At 43.4% G+C, this 23,912-nt stretch overlaps 2 protein-coding genes and 3 long non-coding RNA genes across 6 annotated transcripts in view; 3 read left to right on the forward strand and 2 right to left on the reverse strand.

Moving 5' to 3' along the window:
• slc36a1 (solute carrier family 36 member 1) overlaps positions 1–12,733 on the reverse strand; it is a 50,102-nt gene extending 37,369 nt beyond the window's left edge. The window contains exons 1-7 of one of the 2 annotated variants that reach the window (XM_011480567.4): positions 12,548–12,733; positions 5,686–5,823; positions 4,265–4,364; positions 4,094–4,184; positions 3,440–3,528; positions 2,679–2,768; positions 1,157–1,241 (exon numbers count right to left, since the gene is read on the reverse strand). In XM_011480567.4, the coding sequence (XP_011478869.1) occupies positions 1,157–1,241; positions 2,679–2,768; positions 3,440–3,528; positions 4,094–4,184; positions 4,265–4,364; positions 5,686–5,722 (492 nt within the window). In that variant the 5' untranslated portion in view covers positions 5,723–5,823; positions 12,548–12,733. Of the gene's footprint in view, positions 1–1,156; positions 1,242–2,678; positions 2,769–3,439; positions 3,529–4,093; positions 4,185–4,264; positions 4,365–5,685; positions 5,824–6,071; positions 6,218–12,547 lie in introns of those variants that run through there. The other variant, XM_078954431.1, reaches the window with a different exon arrangement.
• A 515-nt stretch (positions 12,734–13,248) lies between these two features.
• On the forward strand, positions 13,249–18,169 carry atox1 (antioxidant 1 copper chaperone). The gene is made up of 4 exons (XM_020706830.3): positions 13,249–13,544; positions 14,184–14,259; positions 17,444–17,588; positions 17,665–18,169. The coding sequence occupies exons 1-3, from the start codon at positions 13,539–13,541 to the stop codon at positions 17,566–17,568; spliced, it is 207 nt and encodes a 68-aa protein (XP_020562489.1). The 5' UTR covers positions 13,249–13,538; the 3' UTR covers positions 17,569–17,588; positions 17,665–18,169.
• Positions 14,983–15,159, forward strand: LOC144994947 (uncharacterized). Its single transcript, XR_013658687.1, has 2 exons — positions 14,983–15,032; positions 15,122–15,159. It is a non-coding gene; the product is annotated as an uncharacterized LOC144994947 (long non-coding RNA).
• LOC144994946 (uncharacterized) lies at positions 15,297–19,285 on the reverse strand. The gene is made up of 3 exons (XR_013658686.1): positions 19,264–19,285; positions 17,298–17,391; positions 15,297–15,619 (listed from the first exon to the last, which is right to left on the reverse strand). It is a non-coding gene; the product is annotated as an uncharacterized LOC144994946 (long non-coding RNA).
• On the forward strand, positions 19,275–20,932 carry LOC110015798 (uncharacterized). The gene is made up of 2 exons (XR_002291066.3): positions 19,275–19,355; positions 19,763–20,932. It is a non-coding gene; the product is annotated as an uncharacterized LOC110015798 (long non-coding RNA).
• The last annotated feature ends 2,980 nt before the right edge of the window (positions 20,933–23,912 follow it).

Genomic DNA, 23,912 nt, shown 5'->3' on the forward strand with positions numbered 1-23,912 from the left:
TCCCTCCTTCATGTGGACACCCCTGAGGTTTCTTTGTTTATTCCGGAATCTGTTTTTTTAAGGCGTTTTTCCTTAACGCTAAGGAGGGTCTGAGGGCAGGGATGTCCAGTTTAGTTTGGTCTGTTTAGTTAAAGTTTAGTACTATCCTATTGAATTCTATGCATTTATGATCCTTTTTTATTGTATGGTTACCTTACAATCACCGATATGAAGCCCATTGAGACGACTGTTGTTGTGAATTTGGGCGATACAAATAAAATTGAATTGAAAATTGAATTGAATTAGCTTTTTCATCTTAATGCTGTCACTTTTGTCAAAAGTCTCTGGAATTTACTCGGCCTACATAGAAGCCAAACTGCATTTTTTGTTCTTTTTTAAAAACCGTGCAGCTCTAAACGAAGCTTCATCTGCCTTCCAAGATTTTTCCACAGACATTGCATTTTGTAAAAAGGAAATATATATATTTTAAAGAGTCAGAGAATGAGGGGATGTCAGAACGTATCCTGTCCAGACTTTCACACTGCTATAAGCCCCTCCCACTGGTTGTAGAGGAGCAGCGGCTATGAAAACCAGATCTCTCGTCGTCCGCCTTCTCCGGGACGAGGTGTAAGCTCCTCCCACACGTGGCGGGAGCTCCGGGTTAACGCGCTTTTTTGACGAGCGTCAAGCAGCAACTTTGACGGCTGTTAAAGCAAAGACGGTGAACGGACGATGGTGGAGCGGGGAGGGGGGGGGGGGGGGGGGGGGGGCAAAACTGCAGGCTCTGCGTGGGTGACCCCTGACTGAAGCGTGGAGGGCGGAGCTGCTATAACCACCTGGAAACCTCAGGTTTTTTCTCTAACTCCACTTCAGGAAACTGTGGAGTCACCAGTTCCAAACCTTCTTTACGGAAATCTCCATCTGAGGTTGACCCCCCCACCCCCCCTGTTACATAACCTATGGAAACCGTCACCGAGGCGTCTGCATGTGACCGGCCGCTGTCGCGGATTTCTTCAATAGATAAAAACATGGATTTCCTCTCAGCGTTTTGGGGCTCAGCAGAAAACAGCCTTCATCAAGATGCGGTCAAACTCTTGCAGAAGAAGAGGAAGAGCGCGGCGTGCGCGGTGAGTGCGGCGTGCGCGGTGAGTGCGGCGTGCGCGGCTGAGATACAGACCTGCTTGACGTTGTCACTGAGGAAGACGAAGTAGACGCAGCAGAAGCCCAGCTGAGTGATGATGAGGAAGGTGTTCACCGTCCTCCTGAGACACAAAGACAGCAGAGAAGTGAGGAAGAAAAAAAATTCAGCATCAGTTGAAGCGGCTGATTGATTTTTCAAAGACGAGAACAAAAAACTGCAGAATCCTTAAGAAAAACAACCCCCCCCCCATCGTGAAGTACTTTAGGAAAAGTTTAACCATCAATGAAGGTCAACGCGGGTCAAGAAACGTTTGACCTCAGCAGACTGACTCTTCTGGGAAACGGGGGATTTTCCACTCTTAACCTCTGATTCTTTGTTTTTACTTGTAAGATTTTCCAAATCTCCTCTATTAGCATAAACATTTAAATATAGGGATTTTGGGTCACGTCAAGCAGAAACACGTCGAACATGAAAATGGGATGCTATAAATGTAAACGTTTGTAAATGTATCACCACTGCAGCTATTCCCAGCTTTAATCCAGGTTTAATCCCAGATCTATTGCCATACTCAATCCTAAATGTTATCCAAAATTTAATCCCAGGTTGATCAAAGATTATATTCCAGATTTTATCATGGGTTTGTTCTAGGTTAATCACTGTTTAATCCCAGATGTAGCCCCATATTTAAAGGTAGAATAAACCTGGAATAAATTATTCCAGGTTTATTTCATCCCAAATATAATTTTAGGGTTCATCCCAGGTATAATCCCAGGTTGATCAAAGATTATATTCCAGATTTGATCCTGGGTTTGTTCTAGATTTAATCATTGTTTTTTCGCCGGTTTAATCCTAGATTTAGCCCCATACTTAATCCTAGGTGTTATTCCAGGTTTATTCTACCTTTCATCCCAAATATAATCTTAGAGTTTATCCCAGATTTTATCCCGTGTTTAATCGTGTGGTTATTCCAGATTTAATAGCAGGTTTAACTCTGGCTTTAATCCCATGTTTAATCTCAGGTTTATTCAAGGTTTTATTTAAGGTTTAATCCCTGAGTTTATTCATGCTAAAATATCAAGATGATCCCAGATTTGAATGAAAAGTATAAATTATATTATTGTAACAATAATCTTATTCAGAAACATTTTAAACATTTCTGACATAAATAGAGTTAAAATAATGTTTAAAAATATAAACAAGACTTTTAATTAAGTCAAACAGGAATATGAAATTCAGATGTGTTATTCAAATACGCAGCAAATAACTGGAATGTTTTTTTATTAAAGTGTTCTAAGTATTTTATATTCAATGTCTGACCTTTCATTTACTATTATTAACATTCTCCATAGTTTGTTTTGTTTTGTTGATGTTTTCAGGATTAAATTGGGGTTAATTTATTTGAATGATTGCATTTAAATAAAGTTATCTTTTTAATGAAGTGTTTTTTTTCTCTAAAAGTAGTGAGACTTTCCTGTCTGTTTGACCATTTCCTTACTTTTGGGCGTTCTAGTCAAAGCTGACATCACTGACTCTCTGCAGGTAAACGACCAGCCCTCACCTGCCCCAGTGCGAGTGCCTCCTGAGCCACGGGACGTTCTCCATGCCGTACTGCATCACCTCGCCGTAGGTCATGGACGGCCTGTTCATCCTGCACAGACGGGGGGAGACATGAACCCAAACCCCCAACCTGCCAACCTCAAGAGCTAAAGGTTCAGCACAGATCTGCAGGAACTTCAGGAGCTGCCATCCACGTTCTGCCCGCAGCAAATTCAGCTGCAGCTCGTCAGAAACGACAAAAGAGGGAATTCTTCCTCCTGTAGCCCTTCATCTGAGCCTGCACCTCCTGATTTTTGGGGGGTGGACCTTTGGAAAAGTCCTGATGGAAGCGGAAAGAGGAGGGGCAGCCGTCCTCGCTCTTTCCACAGGCTCTCCTGTCCATTTCCTGTTTGGGGCAGAAGTTTTTCCCGCCTCGGCTGGCGCTCTAGATCTGTTATGTCCTCTTTAATCCGGCCGAGTGGTTCACGGGGGATCCGTCACTGTCCAGCCTGAATGTCCACAGCTTCTCCTCACCTGCAGATGCTAATCTGTCTTGGATTAACCTAATCTGTCAGAAAATGACCACTTTTCCTGTAGTTTTACGTTTGGGTGTGATCAAATAATCCCTGCTTCAGATGTTAATGTCTTTTCTTCTGTTCCTTGTTTGCTCATTAAACAGGAAGAAGCTGCTCTCAGTGGTCTCGGATGTGGATCACTGCTCAGGCCGTGTCCTTGTTTACCTGGAACAGGTGACAGAAGGCAGTGAAATGCTGCTTCACTTACTTGGCGCTGAGGTAGTGGGAGCATTGCACCAGGAGCCGCATGCAGTGGACGGCGATGACGCCCATGATCAGGAGGCTGACGGGGCCGAGCTGGACACAGAACAGGAGCCAGAGTCAGGACCAGGACCGGTTTACACCCAGATAGGTTTGACACCACGGCTGAAAACTACCATACGACCATTGACTGTATTAGAGACCTGGAATGAGTCAGTGTGACCCACCCCCCAACTCCAACAATTCAAGTCAATTCAGGTGCCGCACTTTTGCGATACGGACGCCGCCATGTTGGAGAAAGACGTCGTCAGTAAGCAGCGATTGTTCGGAGGTGGTCTGAGTCTCTATGGCAACCGCTCTCAACGATCAAGAGAGAGCTTGTTGGAAGGCCACGCCCCAACCACTTAGAGTCCGGTTACCCGAAAAACCAACGCTCGTCCTGGGGGCCAGCGGGCTCCGGATCATGACTGGATCATGACCGGATCGTGACCGGATCATGACCGGATCATGACCGGATCGTGATCGGATCATAACTGGATCATAACTGGATCCTTCCCTCGGCTCAGGAATGGTCTGAACTTCCTGCTCGGTTCACCTCCTGGTGGAAACACCAACAGAACGGCCGGTTCTGTTCTGGGACGGGCCTGCGTAGCGTGCTTACCACCAGTCCTGCGTTCTTGACAGCCAGAGGGAGGCCCAGCAGGCCGGTTCCGATGTTCCCCTTCAGCAGGTGGATCAAAGTCTGAAAAAAGCTGCGGAGATGAGAAGAAATGGAGGTCATTTGGTTTGATTACAGTCGCTCTGAGAGCTTCCCTGGGCTTAAAGGACGTACGAGGTTCCTGTTCGTCCTCCGATCCGCTCATAGTTGCGCTGGGGTCGGGTCGGCCCGGGAGGAGACGGACACAGAGCGTCCAGTTCTGACGGGTTCTGGTCTGAGAACAATGAAGCAAAAGTGAGAAGGTTTCTCTTTGACCTGCAGACTTTGACTTCTGTGAAGTGCTGAGGCATTCAGACGTGTAGAAACACGACAAAGATCTCAGAGGAGCGTGGAGCTCAGCGTGGAAATGATTTTCGAAGGAGGTCGGCGCTCAGATCTTCAGAACCACACAAAAAAACTTACATTCTATGAAAACTGGATGAGAATCAGTAAACACTCCACATTCCTCCACTAAACCACAAAGAAAACACAGGTACAGTATATTTGGGAGTTTTACTGGTACTTCCTTTGAACTTCAGAATAAAAGACACGAGGAAAGATTAAAACTTTGGCATTCAGGCCCAACATGAACAGTTCAGCGGAGGAGGCAGAAAGCGCCGTCTGCACCTCGTGACTTCTGCATTCTTCTCTCCTGTGAAGCAGCTGACTGTAAATATTTGCCCTTTCATGATGCAGATAGAAACGAAGACGCAGACAGCAGGAGGCGGACGGCGTCTGCTCCCGACGTCTATCCAGGAAATGAGAAAGGAAGTGACCCCGAGGCGACATCATGTCTCCCCTGAAAGCCAAAGGGGCTCTGCTGCTCCCCGTCTGAAAGGAAAGACGCCGAATCCCACAATCCTTTGCAGTTATTTTGTGGTTAAAGCTGAAATTAATCGATGGAACGCAGACGTCCTTCTAGACGTTTTTTGTTTTTTTTTAATCCAGAAGGGATTATAAAAAAAAGTATTTTAATTTAATTAAGTAATTTAATTATTTAAAGACCAGGACTATTCATATATTATCTGTAAATTTAGAACTAAATGATGCCCTATTTGTAAATAATGTTTAAATGATGATGCACTGACCTAAAAGCTCTTCTTGATTTTGTTGTTCCTGTACGATGAAAACTATTCATTTCAAATCAGATTATTTACATGTTTTAGGCCGATTCTTCGCTCCTCTGCATTTCTAGCGACCTCCCATTTCTCTGCAGAAAAGTTCAATTCTGCTGATGTGTCCTTCCTCCTCTGCTTTGACCCAGAGTGATCTTCAGTGACGTCAACAAGGAGACTTTGTTTGTCTTTTTTTGAGAACTGGGATCCACCCAAAGCGGCAGGTGGCTGTCAAATAGGAGCGGGAAATGTTGTGTCCCAAGGAGGAATGTGTCCTCACAGTGTGAAAGCAACCAGAGTGAGTTCCTGCAGCGACTAGCCGACACTGTTCTGATTGTTTTAGGAGTTTATGCTCGAAAAAAGAAAAGTAAGGCGTCCAAAATGATAAATAAAACATTAAGATGGACCATTCTGATCATCTATGAAAAAACAGACACGTACCATCGGTTCTGACGTCCACGTCACTGGACGCCATCATGGTGGGTCGGAAGGTTTTGCGGGGCGGCCAGCCGTCGTCGATCCCGGCCTCGTAGAGCCTAATGCAGGGAAGACCCGGAGTCTGGCATCCGCAGGTTCCAACTGGGAGAAGACAGAAAGTGGATCCGTAAGGGATGTGGCGCCCGGAGGCTAGCAGGGCCATGGACTTCGCCATCAGAAGCGTCTTTGTGAGGTTTACAGGCGCAAAGAGCTGGGTCCAGACCCGTGTCTGCAGAGAATTTGGTTTTTTTTAGCTACAGCCTCCTCTCAGCTCCAAACCGACTGAGGTCTGCAGAGAGGAGAGAACTTATTTACTGAGCTGGCCTTATCTACAGGGGGGGTCACGTTACCAATGATGCAATCTGCAGTCTTGATCCAACTGAACTTGAATATTGATCCTCCACCAGGTCAGGACCTTAAGGGAATGTTGGGTCTGCAGCAGAACGACACCCAAACACAGCAGCAGCAGTGGGAAGGATGGAAATCCTACAAACAAACGGCCTAAAGAGGAAACGACGTTTCACTGCTGTGTCCTTCCTGGACCTTAAATCATCATGGACCTTCTCTGCCATAAGGGGGGGGGGTCGTTGTCATGGTAACTATCATTGGTAAGGAGACCTGGAGTCATTTCTGATGAGATCATGTCTGTAATCAGGTTTTCTCTTGTGGGGAACAAACTAAACATCCTCCTTATCTTTAAGTCCTAAAACTTTCCATCCATCGTTTTTCTGAGCCAAGTGGGCTTGGCGGGGGGGGGGGGGGGGGGGGGGGTCGGATCTTATCCCAGCCATCAAGGTGAGAAAAACCCTCCGGAGGAAGCATCAGAATTTTCCTTTTTGATAAAGCGGCGGTTCACCTGGATGCTCCGCCCCTCCAGCTACAAAGGGCATCTCAGCATGGGGCTGCAACCTAAGGCTGTGTTCTTCATTGTGGCTCTTTGGCTCTGAAAAAAATAAAAGCTTCCATCCTTCATGATGGAAAAAGTCATACATGACTTGGCTTTTTCTGAATTTTTAATGCTTTTTTTTGCAGCAGGACAGAGGGTGGATTTTATTTTGAAAGGACTTTGGGTGTGCTGCTGGCTAAAATGAAAAGACTTAAAACTTATTTGTAGAAAAATGTAACCCTAGATAGCAAGAAACTCATTCAAATGGCTCTTTTATTGTGAAAGGGTTCAGACTTCTGTCCCGATCCTTCCTTACTGATGTCTTCCACTCCCACAGAGTTCTGGTTCTGGTGGGTTTTTCCACTCAGACTTGGTTTTTTTCCACTGTTGGCTCGTATTCAGTGACTGGATGTGTCAGAAATGATCCTTTATCACGTCTGGCTCTCTAATTAAAGCAAACTTTCCTCTTTGGATTCATTTGGACCAAAGTTGATATTTTTACTTTTTGCTTTGGTTTGTTGGCTTTTCTAAACTCTTTTATGTTCGTTTCATTTAATATTCTAAATAATTACATCCATTTATCACGATTTCCAAAAACAAGTGAAAAGCTTCAAACATAACAATTATCTGGTTGAACAACAGTATTTATGAGGTGACTGACTTCCACCAATAGAAAAGTGTCCTCTGTGGACGACTTGTCTAAACCTGAACATCCTCCAATCACTGCATTCCACTGAATGAACTCCGTTGGGTTTCTACAGGGGACATTGGGGGCTTTTCACTAGCTTTGGTTACATGGACAAAAGTAATCGGAAAGAACCCCTGATCAAAATAAAAATGCGTCCTGTAAACACGCCGTTCAGAACACTCTGCCTCCATCAGACTCATTCAGATCAACATTTCTTCTCGATGCAGATTGGTGGATTATGCCGATTGTTGATCTGATCGTGGTGCATAGGAACACTTTATTCCGATCGTGGGTCACTACTGCTCTGGTTTAGGTCATGCATAGACGGTGTTGCCTCCACAGGAAGCTTTGGAGCGCGAACAGGACCGCCTGCCTGCTTTACCCGAGTGAAGCGTGTCTCTGAGCAGAGCAGCTGGACTCTCAGCTTCCTGTCTGCAGGCAGGGGAGGCGTTTTGTTACAGACTGCGCTCCGGAGGAGAATTCGGACCGCGGTCCATCCGGCTGCTTTGTGTGAGCGAGATGCCAGACTCACGAGAACCAAGTCTCCGAGCAGGGGAGCGGCTTTGGGACGGTGTGTGAGCTAAAGAAGGCGGCTTTTCAAAGCAGAAATGCTGCGCAGTCCTGAGAAACCATGTAAACGATCACATGAATTCATGTTTCCAATTTACTGATTTGGAAAAAGAAAAGTGAATGCCACCCTCTGTCAGCATTAATATAAGGCTAATCGCTCATGTTTGATTCTATTTGTTCTAAATTAAATAAAAAGCTTTAAAAATTTCAGTGTAAACTCTGTCTCGGTGTCAGATCTGAAACACGTTGCTTTGCCAAAAAGGTCAGGATCCAAAAGAAACGTCTGTTGTCTGAGGTTGTGGGTTTTGATCCGGATTATTCGGGTTACTCGGTTATTTTGAACCTCAAGGTTAATGATCCAGATCTTTGAACATAAAGGGTTTTATTTACATACGTTAAGATTCTCACATAGATCATCTTCTGATCCCGTCACAGGTACAGAACCACACCACACCAAAACAGGAATCACATGTTTGTCAGAACTGGGTTTTGGGGCGTGCATGTAGATTGGTGGATTTCTGGGGGGGCACGCCTGCATCATTAAGGTCTTCTGTAGCTTTGCATCCACTTAAAGGTTTCTATGGCTTAATCAACATTTCACTGATGAAGATAACAGACCTGTTAATGAGTTCGCACGGTAACCCCCACCACTAGAAAACTATACAGTGCTGGATTATGCAGGATTTGAAAAGCAATTCGGACGCCATTCTCACTACTTTAAAAAAAAGGATGTAAACCAGGGCTCCAGACTGCAACCAATTGGTCGCATTTTGCGACCAAAATTTGAGAGTGTGCGACTGAATTTTACATCCAGTCGCACATGTGCGACCAGTAAATTTGCCTCCCCCTCCCTCCGTATTTTTTATACATTTAACGTGGAAGGGGCACATCAATGATCAATGAAATAATCAATGAGACGCGAGCGCACACGCACGCAGGCAGACACACACACTCACGCACATACTCATGAAACGCGAGCACACACTCGCGTGATCTGTGAGGCGGCCAAAGCATGTGTTGTGAGAAGAATAGGGGGGGGGGGTTGTGAGATGAAGGCCGATCTGCAGCGAGACTGAAAGAGAACAGGAAATTGGAGTTGTCCTTAACATTCAATTTATTTTTAATATGCCTCTCCCCCTTAGTGTGTACTGTGTTCTGACATATTTTATATTTATTTGAATGTTTTTTGATATATGTATTATATATTTTAATCAATTGGTATTTTAAATTATTTTAATTAATCACTCAACTACAAAAACCATCAGGACACATGGTTTTTGTAGTCTGTAGGGCAGCTTTCAGTCAGTTCCGTACTAAATTTCCAGCTGTGTTCGGGTAGATTTGCCCCTTGCTCCCACCCCTTTCTCCTGATATTTTTGTGATGATTGACAGGTGATGTTGGAGCTAAAATATATGTCACACACCAGGTGATCTGCGCAGCGTTGCATCCACCTGGGTGATCTCAAACACGCTTATTGTGCATCTTGGCAGCACCTATTTGGTGTCACAAAGATGAATTTCTATCCGTTTTGTTTACTATTTGTACTGTCATGACAGCGATGGTGCTGTTGTTTACCTTCTTGTTGCATTTTCAAAAGTGCAGAATAAAATGTGACACTGAATTAGAAACAGCACATTGTAATTTCTGCATCTAATATTAAAGTATTTATTAGTAATACAGTGGAAATTAGTAGATTTGGTTAGCATGTTGATTTACGGTATGCGCCCCTAAATTTTCTGGTTGTGCCCCTAAAATTTTCAGTTGGGGGCCACTGTGCTCCTAGTGAAAAAAGTTAGTCTGGAGCCCTGATGTAAACGTCAAATATGACGTCATCAATCATCGATTTCACGAAGTGAAAGCCTAATTCGTACGATCTAATACTGTGATCTGAAGATGATTGTTTATTAAAAACATACATTTACATACGTTTGTTTTTTTGCAACAAATTTTCAAATGCAATGCATTGTGGTCTATATTCACCAATCTAGTGAGCATCGATGCACACTGGTTTTTCCCAGAGACTTCTGGGAAATTTCGATTTTGGAGTTGTAAATCCAGACAGCACTAGAGAATGGCGAACACGCCATATACGCACTATGTAGTGAAGGAATTCAGACACAGCCCATGTGTCCATGGTGATGTTGCATTGGGACCTGAAGTCTAAAACCTGAAGTGCTTTGCTGATGAAGCTGCTAAATCTATGGGAACCATCTGCAGAGTCACTTTTAGCATGACTGTCGTCTGCGTGTCCATGACTTAGCGTAACCGCACACGCCCTCATCTCAGCACACATACGGTAATGATGTTACTGGATTTAGCCACATCCTCAAAACGAAGTTTGTCTGATTGGAACTCAGGAAATTTAATTTTTGGCTGATTATGAGTCACATGTTTAACAAATGGATTCAAATCTTCAGGAAGTCCTTTGACAGTGAAGAATTCCCTCACTACTTGGTGAACAAAAGGCATCTGCCATTTTTTCAGGGTGTCCCAAGCTACAATCCAAAATCCACTGCCCTGGAAATTGTCTCTGTGAAAAGCCGGTGTGCATCAATGCTCACTAGACTGGGGAATATAGACCACAATGCTTTGCGTATGAATGATTTGTCATTTGAAAAACTGTTTGTAAAACTATTTTTTTATTTATAAATCTTCCACGTTTTCATCCTCAGAACCCAGTGGATTTATAAATACTACTTTTTTTTAATTCATAAAATGTTACTTAGGTTTATACTTTGACAAATGGCCATCATCATATTTGTTGTTTAGCATGCGTCCAAATGACGTTAAATCCAGCAGACGGGATATTCTGGCGTTATTTTAGGGGTTAGGAAGTAGTGAGGGATTCAAACACAACCCGTCCTTGTCACCGGCCTTCAGAGCTGGTTAGCATGCTGTTCGTCACAACAGAATGACCCCTCCCCACGGCGTTCCAAACAGGAAGTACTGCTATAGAGAAATAAACCGCCGTCACTCATTCATTGGTCAGAATGACCATTCTTGCTCCGATACCTTTTTTTTTAACATCTTCTTGATAATCCTCATTTTTTATCATGATATTTTTTCTGTAGTTCAAGTTATAAACTGACCGGTCAGATGTCTAAATAGAAGTAGGCGGAGCCTGCTCGCCCCCACGTCCACCATTCAACACATTTGACTAATTTGACGTAGCCCACTTTTAAATGGAAGGGCGTGGCCTGCCAAAAGGCTCACTCCTGATTGCCGAGGGTGGTTGCCGTAGAAATGTTAACCTAGAGCGACTCGGACCAATCACTGATTACTGTTATCGTCTGGCTCCAACAGGGCGTCATCCGTATTAATAAAGAAAAGGGCAACTGAATTAGCTTCATTTAGTTGGAGCCGGAAATAAACCATTTTCTTGGGTGAAGCCAAAACTTAGTCTAGTTCTCATATTAATCAGTGGTTCTGACCTTCCAACAGCGATAAAAACATTAAAATGTTCTTTAAAAACTGTTAAACTTTAGCAACTCAGAGAGAAAATAAGCTCACTAACTGAAAAAAGATGGAAAAAAACCTAATTAGCAAGAGAGAGAAAAAAAGCTAGGCTACTGTATATCCGAATCCCCACCCAAACCCCTAACTACTAAAAAAACGATATAGTGCAGGAGTATGTACAGCCATGAATTTTGAATCAATTCGGACACGCTACCTACTTTTTCTTTTAAACGGCGAATATGACGTCAATTCTACGCAGTTAAGATCTAATTAATATGAGCGTTTTGTGAAGATTATCTATGAGTCCACTGTCTTCTGAAGACAAAAACAATGATTTAAAATAAATACCTTTAAATCTTTTTTTTTTTTTTTTTTGGGGGGGGGGGGGTGTTACGATGCAATGCATTGTGGTCTATATTTCCCGATCTAGTGATCATCGATGCACACTGGTTTTTCGCAGAGACTTCTGGGAAATTTCTCGGGGCACTGGATTTTTGAATTGTAGATTCGGACACAGCCCTAGTCTAACATTAGCGTCATGACGTAGCTTTCGACCCGCAAACCTGCGCCTCATTGTGGATAAAAACAAACATTACACTAATAGAATAATCACTTGAGGGCATTAATGTAATATGTTGATATGTCTGATATGCTGATATTTCAGAAGGAGACGTGCTGACCTTCCACGGCACACAGGTAATGTCTGGTAATCCCATCGATAATGTGAGCGCGCGCGCGCGTTTGTCAGTCTGTCTCGAGCTCAGTTATTCTGGACAGAAATCATACCTATCCGTGACACAGAAAATAATAGCCGAAACATGCAGGCTAAAGAGCGTAACATCCGTGTTTTACATTGTTGTCATTATGATTTTTTGAATTTTTGTTCATTTTCCTGGCGAACGTGAAAATTGTTATACACACAGAGTGCGGAGTTTTGTATTTGGTATTTTGTATGTGCAATATTTGTTAATAAAGTTAAAAAAAACATCCTGGAAAGAGTCGCCTTTTACGGACACAAACACACTGTGTGCACCTGCCCGATCAATAACAAGAGCTGATAAGCGCGGGATGCCTGTCAGGATGAGGACAGCCGCCGCTGGCGCAGCCACAAACCGGGTTTAGCCGTCGCTAGCTCGCTCGCTGGCGGTTCCGATGCCGTCTTAGTTTTTTGGGTTGGTAAACACACCCGGTACCTTTGGCTCACGGCCAGCAGCACACGGCTTACCTGAGAGTCGCGCGCTCCCTTCTCCTCCCCGCCTGCCGTGTATCGGTCAACGCGAACCCTCGTATTTTCCTATCATAACAAGCGCAGCGGCCGCGGCACAGATTCCGGAACGGCAGAGCAGCAGAACCAGCGGTGTGGTCACGTGACCCGGGCGGAGGACGTGTCGTCCCACTTGACGTACCGTTGCCATGGAGACTAATTTTAACTTTTAAAAGGAGATCTGATATATATAGAGTCTTTGTTTTTTTTGTTTAGCGTTTTTATTTTTTAAACAATAATAAATAGATGAAAGAAACCCGGAATCCTTGGTTCTTTGAATTAAAAATAAACGTAAACTTTAACAAAATTGTTAACATATAAAAACATTTTAAGATATATTTGAAAATGTAAAAATATATTTTGAAAATATGACTGCAAGACCTTTAAAACTCAAATATATGTTTGTATTTACTTAGAAGTTTATAATTAGTTTAAATTTTGCCATTACGGGTTTAGGATGTTAAAAATGCCGATTTGTTGGTATACTTTTTTTTTAACAAATACTGTTTACATCAAATACTAATATAACTACAGATTTTACAGATTTATTATGTAAAATTCTCTCACATGGCCAACCAAGATACGCAAAAGTCAGGAGCACCTTGGCTTTTATTACAGGGGAGTGTAAAACCTAAACCGGAAGTGATCTTACAAATTAAGAGGTTCATTCCTTACGTTTTTTGTTTTTTTGCTTAACATACGAGAATAGTGCCATTTCTTTTCATTTAACATGAAGGACTAATTTATAGCATAATCACAAAAAGAAAAAAGAATGAGCTACTTTCCAAACCGGAAACTTTTGTTTTGAAATTCTCTAGCTCGTCAGCGGTCAGCAAGCAAGAAACATTTCTCAACATTTCCATTTTTATGGTGCATTTTCAAATCTTTTAGCTAAACAGAGGATAAAGTTCATAGTTAATTTGTGTAGCAGTTTGCAAAAATCGCTGCACACATGACTGTAAGTTGTTACGACTTGTTATTATCATTTTATGGACAAGTTTAGCTTAAATGTGTAGCTTAGCATTTGGTTTAAGCTAACTTTTTCACTTTAGCCCGATCGCTGAACAATTGATCTTTTACAGTTTTACTAACAATTTGCATTTCGTTTAGAATATCCGTAACTAGCTCGTTATTAGCTTTTATGTAGTAGTTTGGTGATTGCGGTAGTTTTCTTGTATGATTCATGTCGTTTTTAGACGATTGTAGTTTTTGCTGCTTTTTTCAAAATAAAGAGAACAGAATTACTACATAGTAAACAAGAAAAAAACAAAGATTATGGTAAGGATAGAATAAAATGGAAATTAAAAGTATGAGTACATTAAGGAAGATTAGACGCTTACCTGTAACAGATTATTAGTATACGTTGTTTTACCGTGTTATAACCTATCGTGCAGCCCAAATACATTTTTAGTTTTTTTGCTTTCTTTAGTCACATTTTAGTTTTTACGATTTTTTTCCCCCTATGTCTTCCTTTATTTTGTAATAATTTAAAGGAACACAGACCGATAAAAATGACAGTTATGGGTCTCCCTGAGACCTGACTGGACGGAGGTCAGAGGTCAGGTGAAGGTTTAACAAGTGACGCTCTCCCCTACAGAAGCACGAGTTTGAGGTGGCCATGACATGCGAGGGCTGCTCGGGAGCCGTGACCAGAATCCTCAACAAGCTGGGAGGTGAGAGCGCAATAAAAAAAAATAAAAAGCACATATTTCACTTGCACTGCTGAGCTCAGCTGTAACTTGATGTGCGTCAGCGTATCGTGGCTCTGCAAAGTCAGCTGATCTTCTCTCCGGGGGTCAGGACGTGCTAGATAACTTCAGGGAATCTCTTTCTTCCCACAAGCCCTCAGAATGTTTCTTTAAACCACTAACATGATCCTTCAAAGGTGAATTCAGAGCAGGACGGGACTGCCTCTAAACGGAAGTTTATCTTTACAAAGCCATCCCAAAGGGTTTACTGAAGGAGTTTCCTCTTAACTAAAGCATGACTCCTGTCAAGCAGAGAGAACCTTACAGCTGGTGCAAAGACCAGACACACCAAAGCACACAACTGTGTTTTAGAAATGAGGACACTGCATATTATTCAATGTTTTAGCAGACGTAAATATGCTGGAATGACTAGAAAAAGCAAAATCCCTTCTTTTGTCCAAAGGCAGGAAAAAGCACAAGAAACACACAGACATTGTGCACATAATGATAGACAAACAATGACTAACAAAAGGTAAAAGTAGACGGAAAACTTGGATGTTTACATTCAAACTCCAGAATAAGTGGACCTAAAGGATCATTTTAAAGATGAGTTCATGAGCTATGAAAGTCTTTTGAGCCGTAGATAAACATTGGAGTTTTCCCTGAACATATTAAAATGTTCTTTACCTTTTCTTTTATTTCCTTTTAAGTTCTTACTTGGTCAGACTCACACCTGCAGGTCCTGCATCTAATTTACAGTAAGGAAGAAAAGCAAACTGCATTTTCTTTAATCAGATTCATAAATAACCTTTTTCTGCTCAGTTTTTACTTCTTTGTGCCCTGAAAGAAAGAAAAATGAAAACAACATTAAAGTGAAACTGAAGAGCAGGAAAAAAGGGGAACTCTGCGGTGAAAAGGAGAAGAGAATCTGCAGAACGTCTGACCTGAAGTCCCGTTTCCTCATCAACTGTGAGATCCAGCCTGTTCCCGCTTCTGACGAATAACCTAAACCTGAGTTACAGATCGAAGCTCGTGGGGTTTTATTTACTTTGTGGTGAAGGAAAAGATCCAAATACAACCAAAATAATGGAGTTACTTTACCTTTACACCAACAAGGGAGATTTTTTTCTTTTCAATCTCCAGACAATTAAGAAAAATAAAAGAAGTCTAATTTAACTAATTTTTCTGAAAACATATTTATCACGAGCTTTTTATCAATCTACAGGTGACACACCTTGTTCCACAGTTTAACGTTGGATGTGATCGGCTCTCCTCGTTGGGCTTTAACTCTTACATCATCGGTAACATTTATGGCGTAATGGCTTTGGGTGAATTCTGTAAAGAACTACAAAATTGCGCATTAATGACATCACATCAGTGACAGGCGCATGCGGCGTGCAAGGACAGAGACAACAAGACGGGTTTTCAAATACCAGTTTAGCACCAGGGGGGTATTCCAGAAAGTAGGTTATCCTAGTTACCACGGTAAGTTTGAGGCTAAGGAATTTGATAACCTCAGCTGGTTCCAGAAATGGAGGTATGTTTCAGGGTAGGTCAAGTTGCCATAGCAACTCATGCTCTGAACATAACCTGGTCTGGAGCAGGTTTAGTTGAAGGTTAGTTTGTTTTCAGAGAGGTGAAGCAGCATGGCGTGTCCATTTGAAGATGATTTAGTGGATGAAGAAGCTCAGATAATACTTTTTCCACCGTGAGAGGCTGATAAGACCACATATGGATGTTGGAAAGATAAACTTCTTACTTTGATCTAACTTAATTATTTGCTTTAGTTAAGATAAATCATTTGTTTGTTAAGTCAGTTTAAAAATAACACGTAGTTTTCAGACATTTATTTTACTTTCATTCAAATTAATTCAATTAAGTAGGTGTAACTTTGGTGCTGCTGTTAGATCGGCACCGCAAGGAATTGTGGGATACCATTTCCTTTGCCTGTCTGGACGGATTTGAGTTTAAGTGTGGGTTTTTGACCAAATGTGTTTAGTGTTTTAGCTGCTTTATTGTGTTTTGCCGAGTTATTTTGTCCTACTATGCTTACGTCTCTGCACCATGAGTGAGAGTGAAGGAGAGGATGATGAGTTTATATAGCACCCCTACCGCTTACTGAAGTAATGACAACGACGGGAAATTCTTTAGTCAATTTATGCACTCCGTGCATTTTTTCCCCGTCCTTTGTTATGAAAATGAAAATATCTGCCGGCTCAAACTTAGACATATGAGAGATCAAGAAATATAATTAATTACGATGGAAAAAATATTAATTGAATTGGAGTAATATGACATTTAGTTAAATAAATATGTAAATTTGAGTTGTATAAACAATTATTGAGTTTTATAGACGTAAGAAATTAGGTTGAATAAATTTAACTCAATTACTTGTTACCAATAGAAGTATTTCATTTAAGTTGGCAAAATTGGATACGTTATATATATATGCGTCACAAGGAAAATGGAAATAAGATCAGAAACTTGTGCGTTTACTTTGTCTGTTCTTCAACAACAAGCAGAAACTCTTTCTGTTGATGATGCAGCTGTGTTACTTTTTTGATGGACGTATAATCTTCATACGCCGTCATTAAAATCTCAGACTCCGTCTCACTAAAGTGTAACGCTCTCTTTTTTTCCACGCGTTTCCATGGTGACTCCCGAAATCTGCGATCCATTGAGAATGTCTTTATGTTCCTCCTGTGCACGTGCATTAACCCAGGGTTACCAAGTGGAGCGTAATTACGCCAACTCATACCCGGTCTTCTGGAACCGACATACCCAGAGTAAGCAAGTTCAGGCGGATTTCAGCCAGAGTTCAGGGTTAAAGTCAGGCTAGTTTAAACATGCTTCCTGGAATACCCCCCTGGACTTTTGTTTCTATTTGAAAACACGACAATAGTAATAGATTACAACTCAGAGTAACATGCTAAAAAAACACGTTTGTTTGTAATTCATCAGGATTAACGGAGAACTCTGAAACCCCTAGCTTTTTTTATAGCGGTCACTGAACCCTCGCTCACCTGACGCTGTAGCGCCTCCAGGTGCGTCTCCGTCGCGTCTACAGGTGCGCCTGCTCCTTCCCGTCTCTGCGCTCTGACCCGCTCCTCTCAGGTTCTGCTCGGGACCAAAAGCAGAGGGGATGATGGGAACTGTTCTGCCTTTTCAGACGTGAAGTTCGAGATCGATCTGGCGAAGAAGCTGGTGTGGATCGAGTCGGACAGAGACGTGGACGCGCTCATGGAGACGCTGAAGAAGTGTGGGAAGGAGGTCAAATACAACGGCATTAAGTGAAGGAGTCTGCTGTGACAGAGGTGATGGAGTCCACACTTCAACTGGAGCGTGAACTTCAGGGCTCATCCTCATGAGGCGTCTATTGTTTTCCTACAGGAAGTCCTCGCTGCTGGAGTGGAGGTTAGGACCAGAACATGTGTTCCCTCCAGGAGGACGTCCTCAGAAACCTCCTCATGCTTCGAGGAGGGAGACGCCGTGTTAGAACATCCCAGAACCGCGGTTCCATCCATCTGCTTCTGTGGTTTTTGACCTTCAGATGTTCTCTCCCAATGATTCTGATCTGCTCTGAATGATTCCATGATGGAGGAGATGCTGCCTTGAAGGGTTCCAGCCTCTTGAAGCTCCTGCAGGAGAACAGCTCAGCAGACACGGGGAACTGTTTGCAGCATCGTCCACATCCTGGCAGAACCTCCGGACTCTTTGGGTGAAAGTTCCTGAACTTTAGCTTAGTGCGTCTGAACATCTGAAACATCTGTCTGCTTCCTTCAGGAGACGCCTCTGCTCCTCAGACCTTCATCTGTCTCAACTGTTTCCATTCCTGAACTTCTCCGTCCTAATTTATGGTTTCTGCATCGAGAAAATAAACGTTCTTCACTCAGCAGAGTTGGTGCTTTTTCTTTACTCGAGCCCGACGGAACGTCGACCTCCTGATGTGTCTCAGAACCTTCTGAGATCTTCAACCAGCAACCCAAGAGAAAGCCAGGACTCGGCTCTGAAGAAGGGGAACATCTGAACATCACATGAAGACGCGGTTAGAGTTGGAGGAGAATCTCAGAGTCTGTAGAACTTTGCAGACCAACAGAACAAAGGCCCCGCCCTTTTTGTACTACATTTGAACCTTACCGTAATGATAAACAACCAGTAAACCTGTCTGCTCTATGCTGCTTCATGCCCCCCCCCCTCTCACTATCACCCCCCCTCTCTAACATCCCTCTCTCTTCTTCCCTTCTTTCATTTTCGGTCCGGTCCAACACCAAAGATTTTCAATCATGGTTGAAATTAATAAAGTTTGGCCTCAATTACAAAAGGGGTTTATTCAGACATACCTTTGGTTTGTCTGAAGATGAATAACCCCTCTTGTTAAAGTAAAATATGTCCAACACAAGAGGCCCTCAGCTCTCATCTGCCTGCCTAGCTGTTGGACAGGACAAGTTGAAAAAAAAAAAAGAAGACCATGGAAAACGGAAACAGGCCCCTTTCTGTGTAAACTGAAAGTTCTTTTGTTTTGGCATGCTTCCCCCTAGTGGTGGGTTCGAGGACTGCAGGTTAGTGACTGCTGGAAAAACAACTGATGGTGTTTGAAGGAAATGAAGAAGAGTTCACAGAGCTTCTGGTCTAAGGCTGAAGTTCAGCTGCTGAAGAACTAAAACCAGACGTGACCAACACAAGAAAAGAAGAGAATCACCACTGATCTCTGGAAAAGCCTGCTGTGTTTATGAGACAATGATCTGTTCCCTTAAAATTAAACGTTCCTGAATATTTAACCTAAAATTACAGCAATCCATCATCTCGTCCTGCAACAGTTCACTCCAAATATTAAAAACAGAACTTTGCCTCTTAGTTCCCAAAACTATCACAGATGTAACAAACAAGCGGAGGCAGATGGATCCACATGCCTTTAAGAGTCTTCATGAATTTAAGTGGAAACAGGAAAACATTGAAAGGCAGCCGTCAGCTCCCGACTAGGACAAAGACCTGTGCAGGTTAGGGCGGCGGCAGGGCGAACACGGGACGACGGCCAGAAAAGCAGGACTTCACACAGAGGGGTGATTGCAGGGCAGAGACAGGTGAGTCATGAATGAGTGGAACCAGCTGGGGAACATCCAGGTACTGAGGGCAAGGGCTGATGGGTAATGTAGTGTGGAAACACCAGGAAGCGGTCCGTTCCTGCTGATGGCCAGAGGGGAGAGAGGGGAGCGACTCCTCACAACAGAATGTATTTTAAGTTTTTTAAGTTTAAGAAGGTATTAATGAAGGTTATATAATAAGATACATAATAATATAAACAACTTTGATCATTTCTGTATTATTTCATTCATTTATTGCAAATTATTACCCTTCAATTGGCTGTAGAATTTTTTAATCATCATATTTTATTATTCTGTTTTTATTTTAAAGATGAAAATGCTCGTTTTCCTGAACTTCCTGTGAAAATCTCCGACATTTCTGTACATTTTATCCTTTCAACCACCAGGAGGCGCTGTCCATCAACCGGTTTGCTCCGTCTGCTGTCAATGTTGGGATCTGATGGAGAAGAAACAACACATCTAGGGGTTCAAGCCCCCCGACTGAAGGCTTCTCGCTCAACCAGCTGCTGGGTCCTCTGATGGGAAGCAGCTCAGACCGATGCTTCTCCGTCTAACGGGTTTATTGCTGGATTCCAGAGACGGCAGCAAACATACCTCAGCATCAAACCCTCAACCTGACAGTCCAGAGTTTTTTCCACTGTCACAGCCAGTAAGTAATAATGGAGGGGGGGCAGATAGAGAACAGAATAGTGACAGAACGATGAAGAAACGATGCAGAAGAGGAGAGGAAGAACACAACAAGAAGAGAAGAAGAGTTTTCTGTCAGGGATCACATGACATCACCAACAAAAGGATGAAGGTTTTGTCCCAGAGAGCAGAAAGACGCTGAATCCCTCACTCGTCTACATCTCCTGTGTTCTAAAGGACAGCAGGAGTCCATCTTCAGGTTGTTCCTACAGATCTGTGACTGAAGAAAAAAAACGACCAATCTGTCCTCGACCTGCTGAAAGACGGACGTGGAGACTCCATCTTTGCTGCGTTCCAAGACGGAGAAATGTTCCTGATCCCGACAGAAAGACACCGATAAGACGGTCAACCGTCAGACGTCTCCTTGTCAGCATGATCTTCATTTTGATCCACCACGCTTTTGTGCACAACGCACTGATGAAAGCACGGGCGAGCTCCGACAAGCCCAGAAGAACCACTGAAAGGTCTGGAAGACGATGGTATCTTACAGGAACAGAACCTCCTGTCCAGGAGGAACCAGCAGGGGTTCACTAACACAAACAGGAACGGGTCGGCTAAGAATAATACACCTAAAAGCAGAATTCTCCAACCATGAATAAACTTTTAGCATAAAAAGGAGCTTCTGCTGTTCATGAAGCTTAGAAATCACAGGCATGGCCCCTCCAGGCTTCCATACAAAACATGTTTTGGATCCACTTTGTTCTTCAGATTCTCATTTAGTGATTCCCCATCAGAAGAAACTTCATATAAACCCAAAAATGTCTATAAATCTTAGATGTTTCATGAAAATAAAAAACTTTTTTTTAATCAAATGTTATCACACTAAAGCTGTTTATGACAATAAAACCTTGAAACACGCTCAGATGAAAGCAGCGATTCCTGTATTCACCAGAGCAAAAACCAAGAAATCAACAGCAAAAAGTACATTTACTCCAAATTAGAGACACATTTTCTATTGCAGCTCAGAGAAACCAACCAAACCACATTGGAGCACATGGATCACGCTTTTATTTTGAAAACCTCACTGATTCCATCGTTTAATTCAAAGTAAAAGAAGATCGAACAGACAAAGCAGTCGAAGGTTTTGGGTGGAGCTCAGAGAGACTCATTTCTGCTGGTGGGGGGGGTCAGAATGCCAGGTTCCGGTCGGGGCCGGTACCAACCGGTGGTGACAAAGACGGCGTCCGTGGAGCGAGGTTTTGTGTGGAGCGGCTGTGTGTTTCTGCTGAGCCAGCTGGGAGCAGCTCTGCTTGAACAGGCATGAAGACATGATCCAACCTGTGAAAATCTACCTCACTCATTCATAAATACCCCCCCCCCCCCACCGTGGGGTTTTTCCCTGAGAAATGTTTGATTTTGAGCAGAACTGGTGGTTTCTGCTCTGATGTTCACGTCACCAAAGTCTTCTTCATCTTTCCATCCGCAGACACGACATCATTGTGCAGAAACTGAGATCCATAAAAAGCCTCAGTTTTCCTCTGACTTTGATGTTTTAAGGTGGATCAGCACATGTCTGATTGTTTTTTTCAGATAATGGGTTGAATACTGTGAAGTAAAGAAGCTCGCTGGTTCAATACCCGGCACTGGCTTTTTTCACAAACATATTTTTGTTCTGTTTTTACTTTATTTATGGTCAACTTTGATCATTTCTTTCTTTATTTATTGCTAATTTTTACCCTTTAAGTTTCATTTTCATTCACCAATACAGCATCAAGCCTGCATGTTCTTCTGGAAATCCTTTTAGTTTCTTTTTGAAGTTGAATTTAAAACGATCAAATTTCCTCTCTTTTATTTCATTGTTTAGCATTAATATTTACATAGTTTAATACTATTCAGATTTTGAATTTGCCACATTTTTAACATTATTGCAGCTTTAAGTTTTGAAGATTCTTAAGCCGTTTCATCCAGAGTACCAGGTTGGCAGCTCAATCAGGGCTCCGCCCACCTGCTTGATGCCCCACCCACCTACTTGCCGAGGTCCCTTCCTGTGTTGGGTTTGGACGTCCAGCCCCTTTAACAACACAAAAACAACAACACAATAACGAAAATGTTCCAATTCAATCAACACAAATTTTGAAAAAACAAAAATCCTCAATAACCACAATTTCCCAGAGTCCTTTGCAGCAGAAAGTGTAAAGTGGACGACAACAAGATTTTATGAGGGCCCTTCTCCACATAACAACACACATCTGAACTCAGTGTGACAAAAAAAATCAACTTCAGGGACCGCACAACGCCTGTAATCCCTGTGTAGACGGGTGTTTTTATGCAGACTTTGCACATTAATGCACAGAAATGTCGTGCTTCCTCTAAAACCTGAAGTGCAGTCTGCGCTGTGAGCTTCCCCCGTCGTCTCCTGGGTAATGACGGCCTCCGATCCTGCAGCGGTCTGCGGGCTGACCCCGCCGGGAGGCTTCGAGGACAACGATGGAGTCGCAGACCTCCCTCGAAGGCAGAAAACCTTTTATTGAACGTCGTCGTCCAGGCTGAGAGGTAAACAAAGGTCCCGTCTCGGCGTTTTGGCCTTCATGCACCAACAAAGCTGACAATTACAGGTTCCCTCGCTGGAGGAGCCTCTCTAATCTGAAATCTGTTGGCCTCCTTCAGAGAGAATCTGTCATTTCATTGGTGCTCAGAAGCAGAGGTGGAGGTTCTGACTGAAAGCTAAACATGAATTAAAGCCAACAGCCTCTAGTTTGTGTCGCAGCAACGACATCAACAGTGTCTGGGGGAGAGAGGGGGGGTGGATCAACTGCACCCTGCTGCTTCTGCACTGTAGTGTCCTCGAGCAACAATAGTTCATTCTGGTAGAGAACAGAACTCTCAGTGGTCCCAGGTCATGACACTCCCCCCACCATGCCTGACTGTGGAAGTGTTGGTTAGAGTCCAGATGTTTTCCTCCTGTGTGTCCAGATGTTCCTCTGGTCTCCGGTGTGTGCAGAATCTGCTCCGGCCTGTTGGCCGCTGCGGGTTTCACACGGGGACGCAGTGTTCCTGGTTTTGTGTGTTTTTGGTGAGTTTCCGCTCTGCGGTTCCAGGAAACGCTGGCAGGTTTACGGGAACGTCGACCCCTCAGAGGAGCTTCAGTCCTTTCCTCGGGCCTGCAGGACGCTCAAACACCTGCTGTTCACCTACAGACCCGGGAGCATTCCTCCGGCCCCCCGGCTCTGGGTTCAGGTCGTGTTTTTTGTTTGTTTTGGTGGGAGTTTTTTTTTTCCTGCGGCCCGTTCCCACACTGCAGACCCGGAGCAAAGCAGCTGGATAAAGGGGGGTTAGGAAAGGGGGCAGCGATGCTACGTGGCGTTTTCCATTCCATCTGTGAGTTCAACATGTGAGGGAGAGAAGAGCAGGAGGAAGCGGGGGGCGGTCCTCTTCCCTCCTCCCACATCATTTGTACTTTAACTGCTTTTCTCACTGTAAACGTGGCAGACGTCTCGCCAGAAACCCTGAGCTCTGCAGGACGGAGCACGCTCAGATCCGAGGAGCGTACCTGTAATTGTTCCCAGACGGGAAGGCTGACCACACCCCTCAGCAACCCCCCCCCCACCCCCACCCCTACCCCCACCCCCCAACGCCGGGCTGTAAAGAGGCCAGAAAAAGAAAATCACAGATGATTGTAGTCGTTTCTTTCTTCTTAGAAAGCACTAAAGTGTTTTGGTGGGTTTTGGGTCGGCCCAGTTCATGACTGACCCGGTGACGAAGGAGAGCCAGAGTTCAGACGCAAACGTGAAGAGCGTTTCGGGCTTCTCAGAACCCAGAACTCATCCTTAAACAACAATTTACTCCCAAAACAGAATCCTAAGACATTAAAAAAAGACTTTTGCTTCAAGAAATACTGAAAAATATTCT

Source organism: Oryzias latipes, chromosome 10 (assembly GCF_053564925.1).
Source record: "Oryzias latipes strain Hd-rR chromosome 10, Olatipes_Hd-rR_3.1".
NCBI lineage: Eukaryota > Metazoa > Chordata > Actinopteri > Beloniformes > Adrianichthyidae > Oryzias > Oryzias latipes.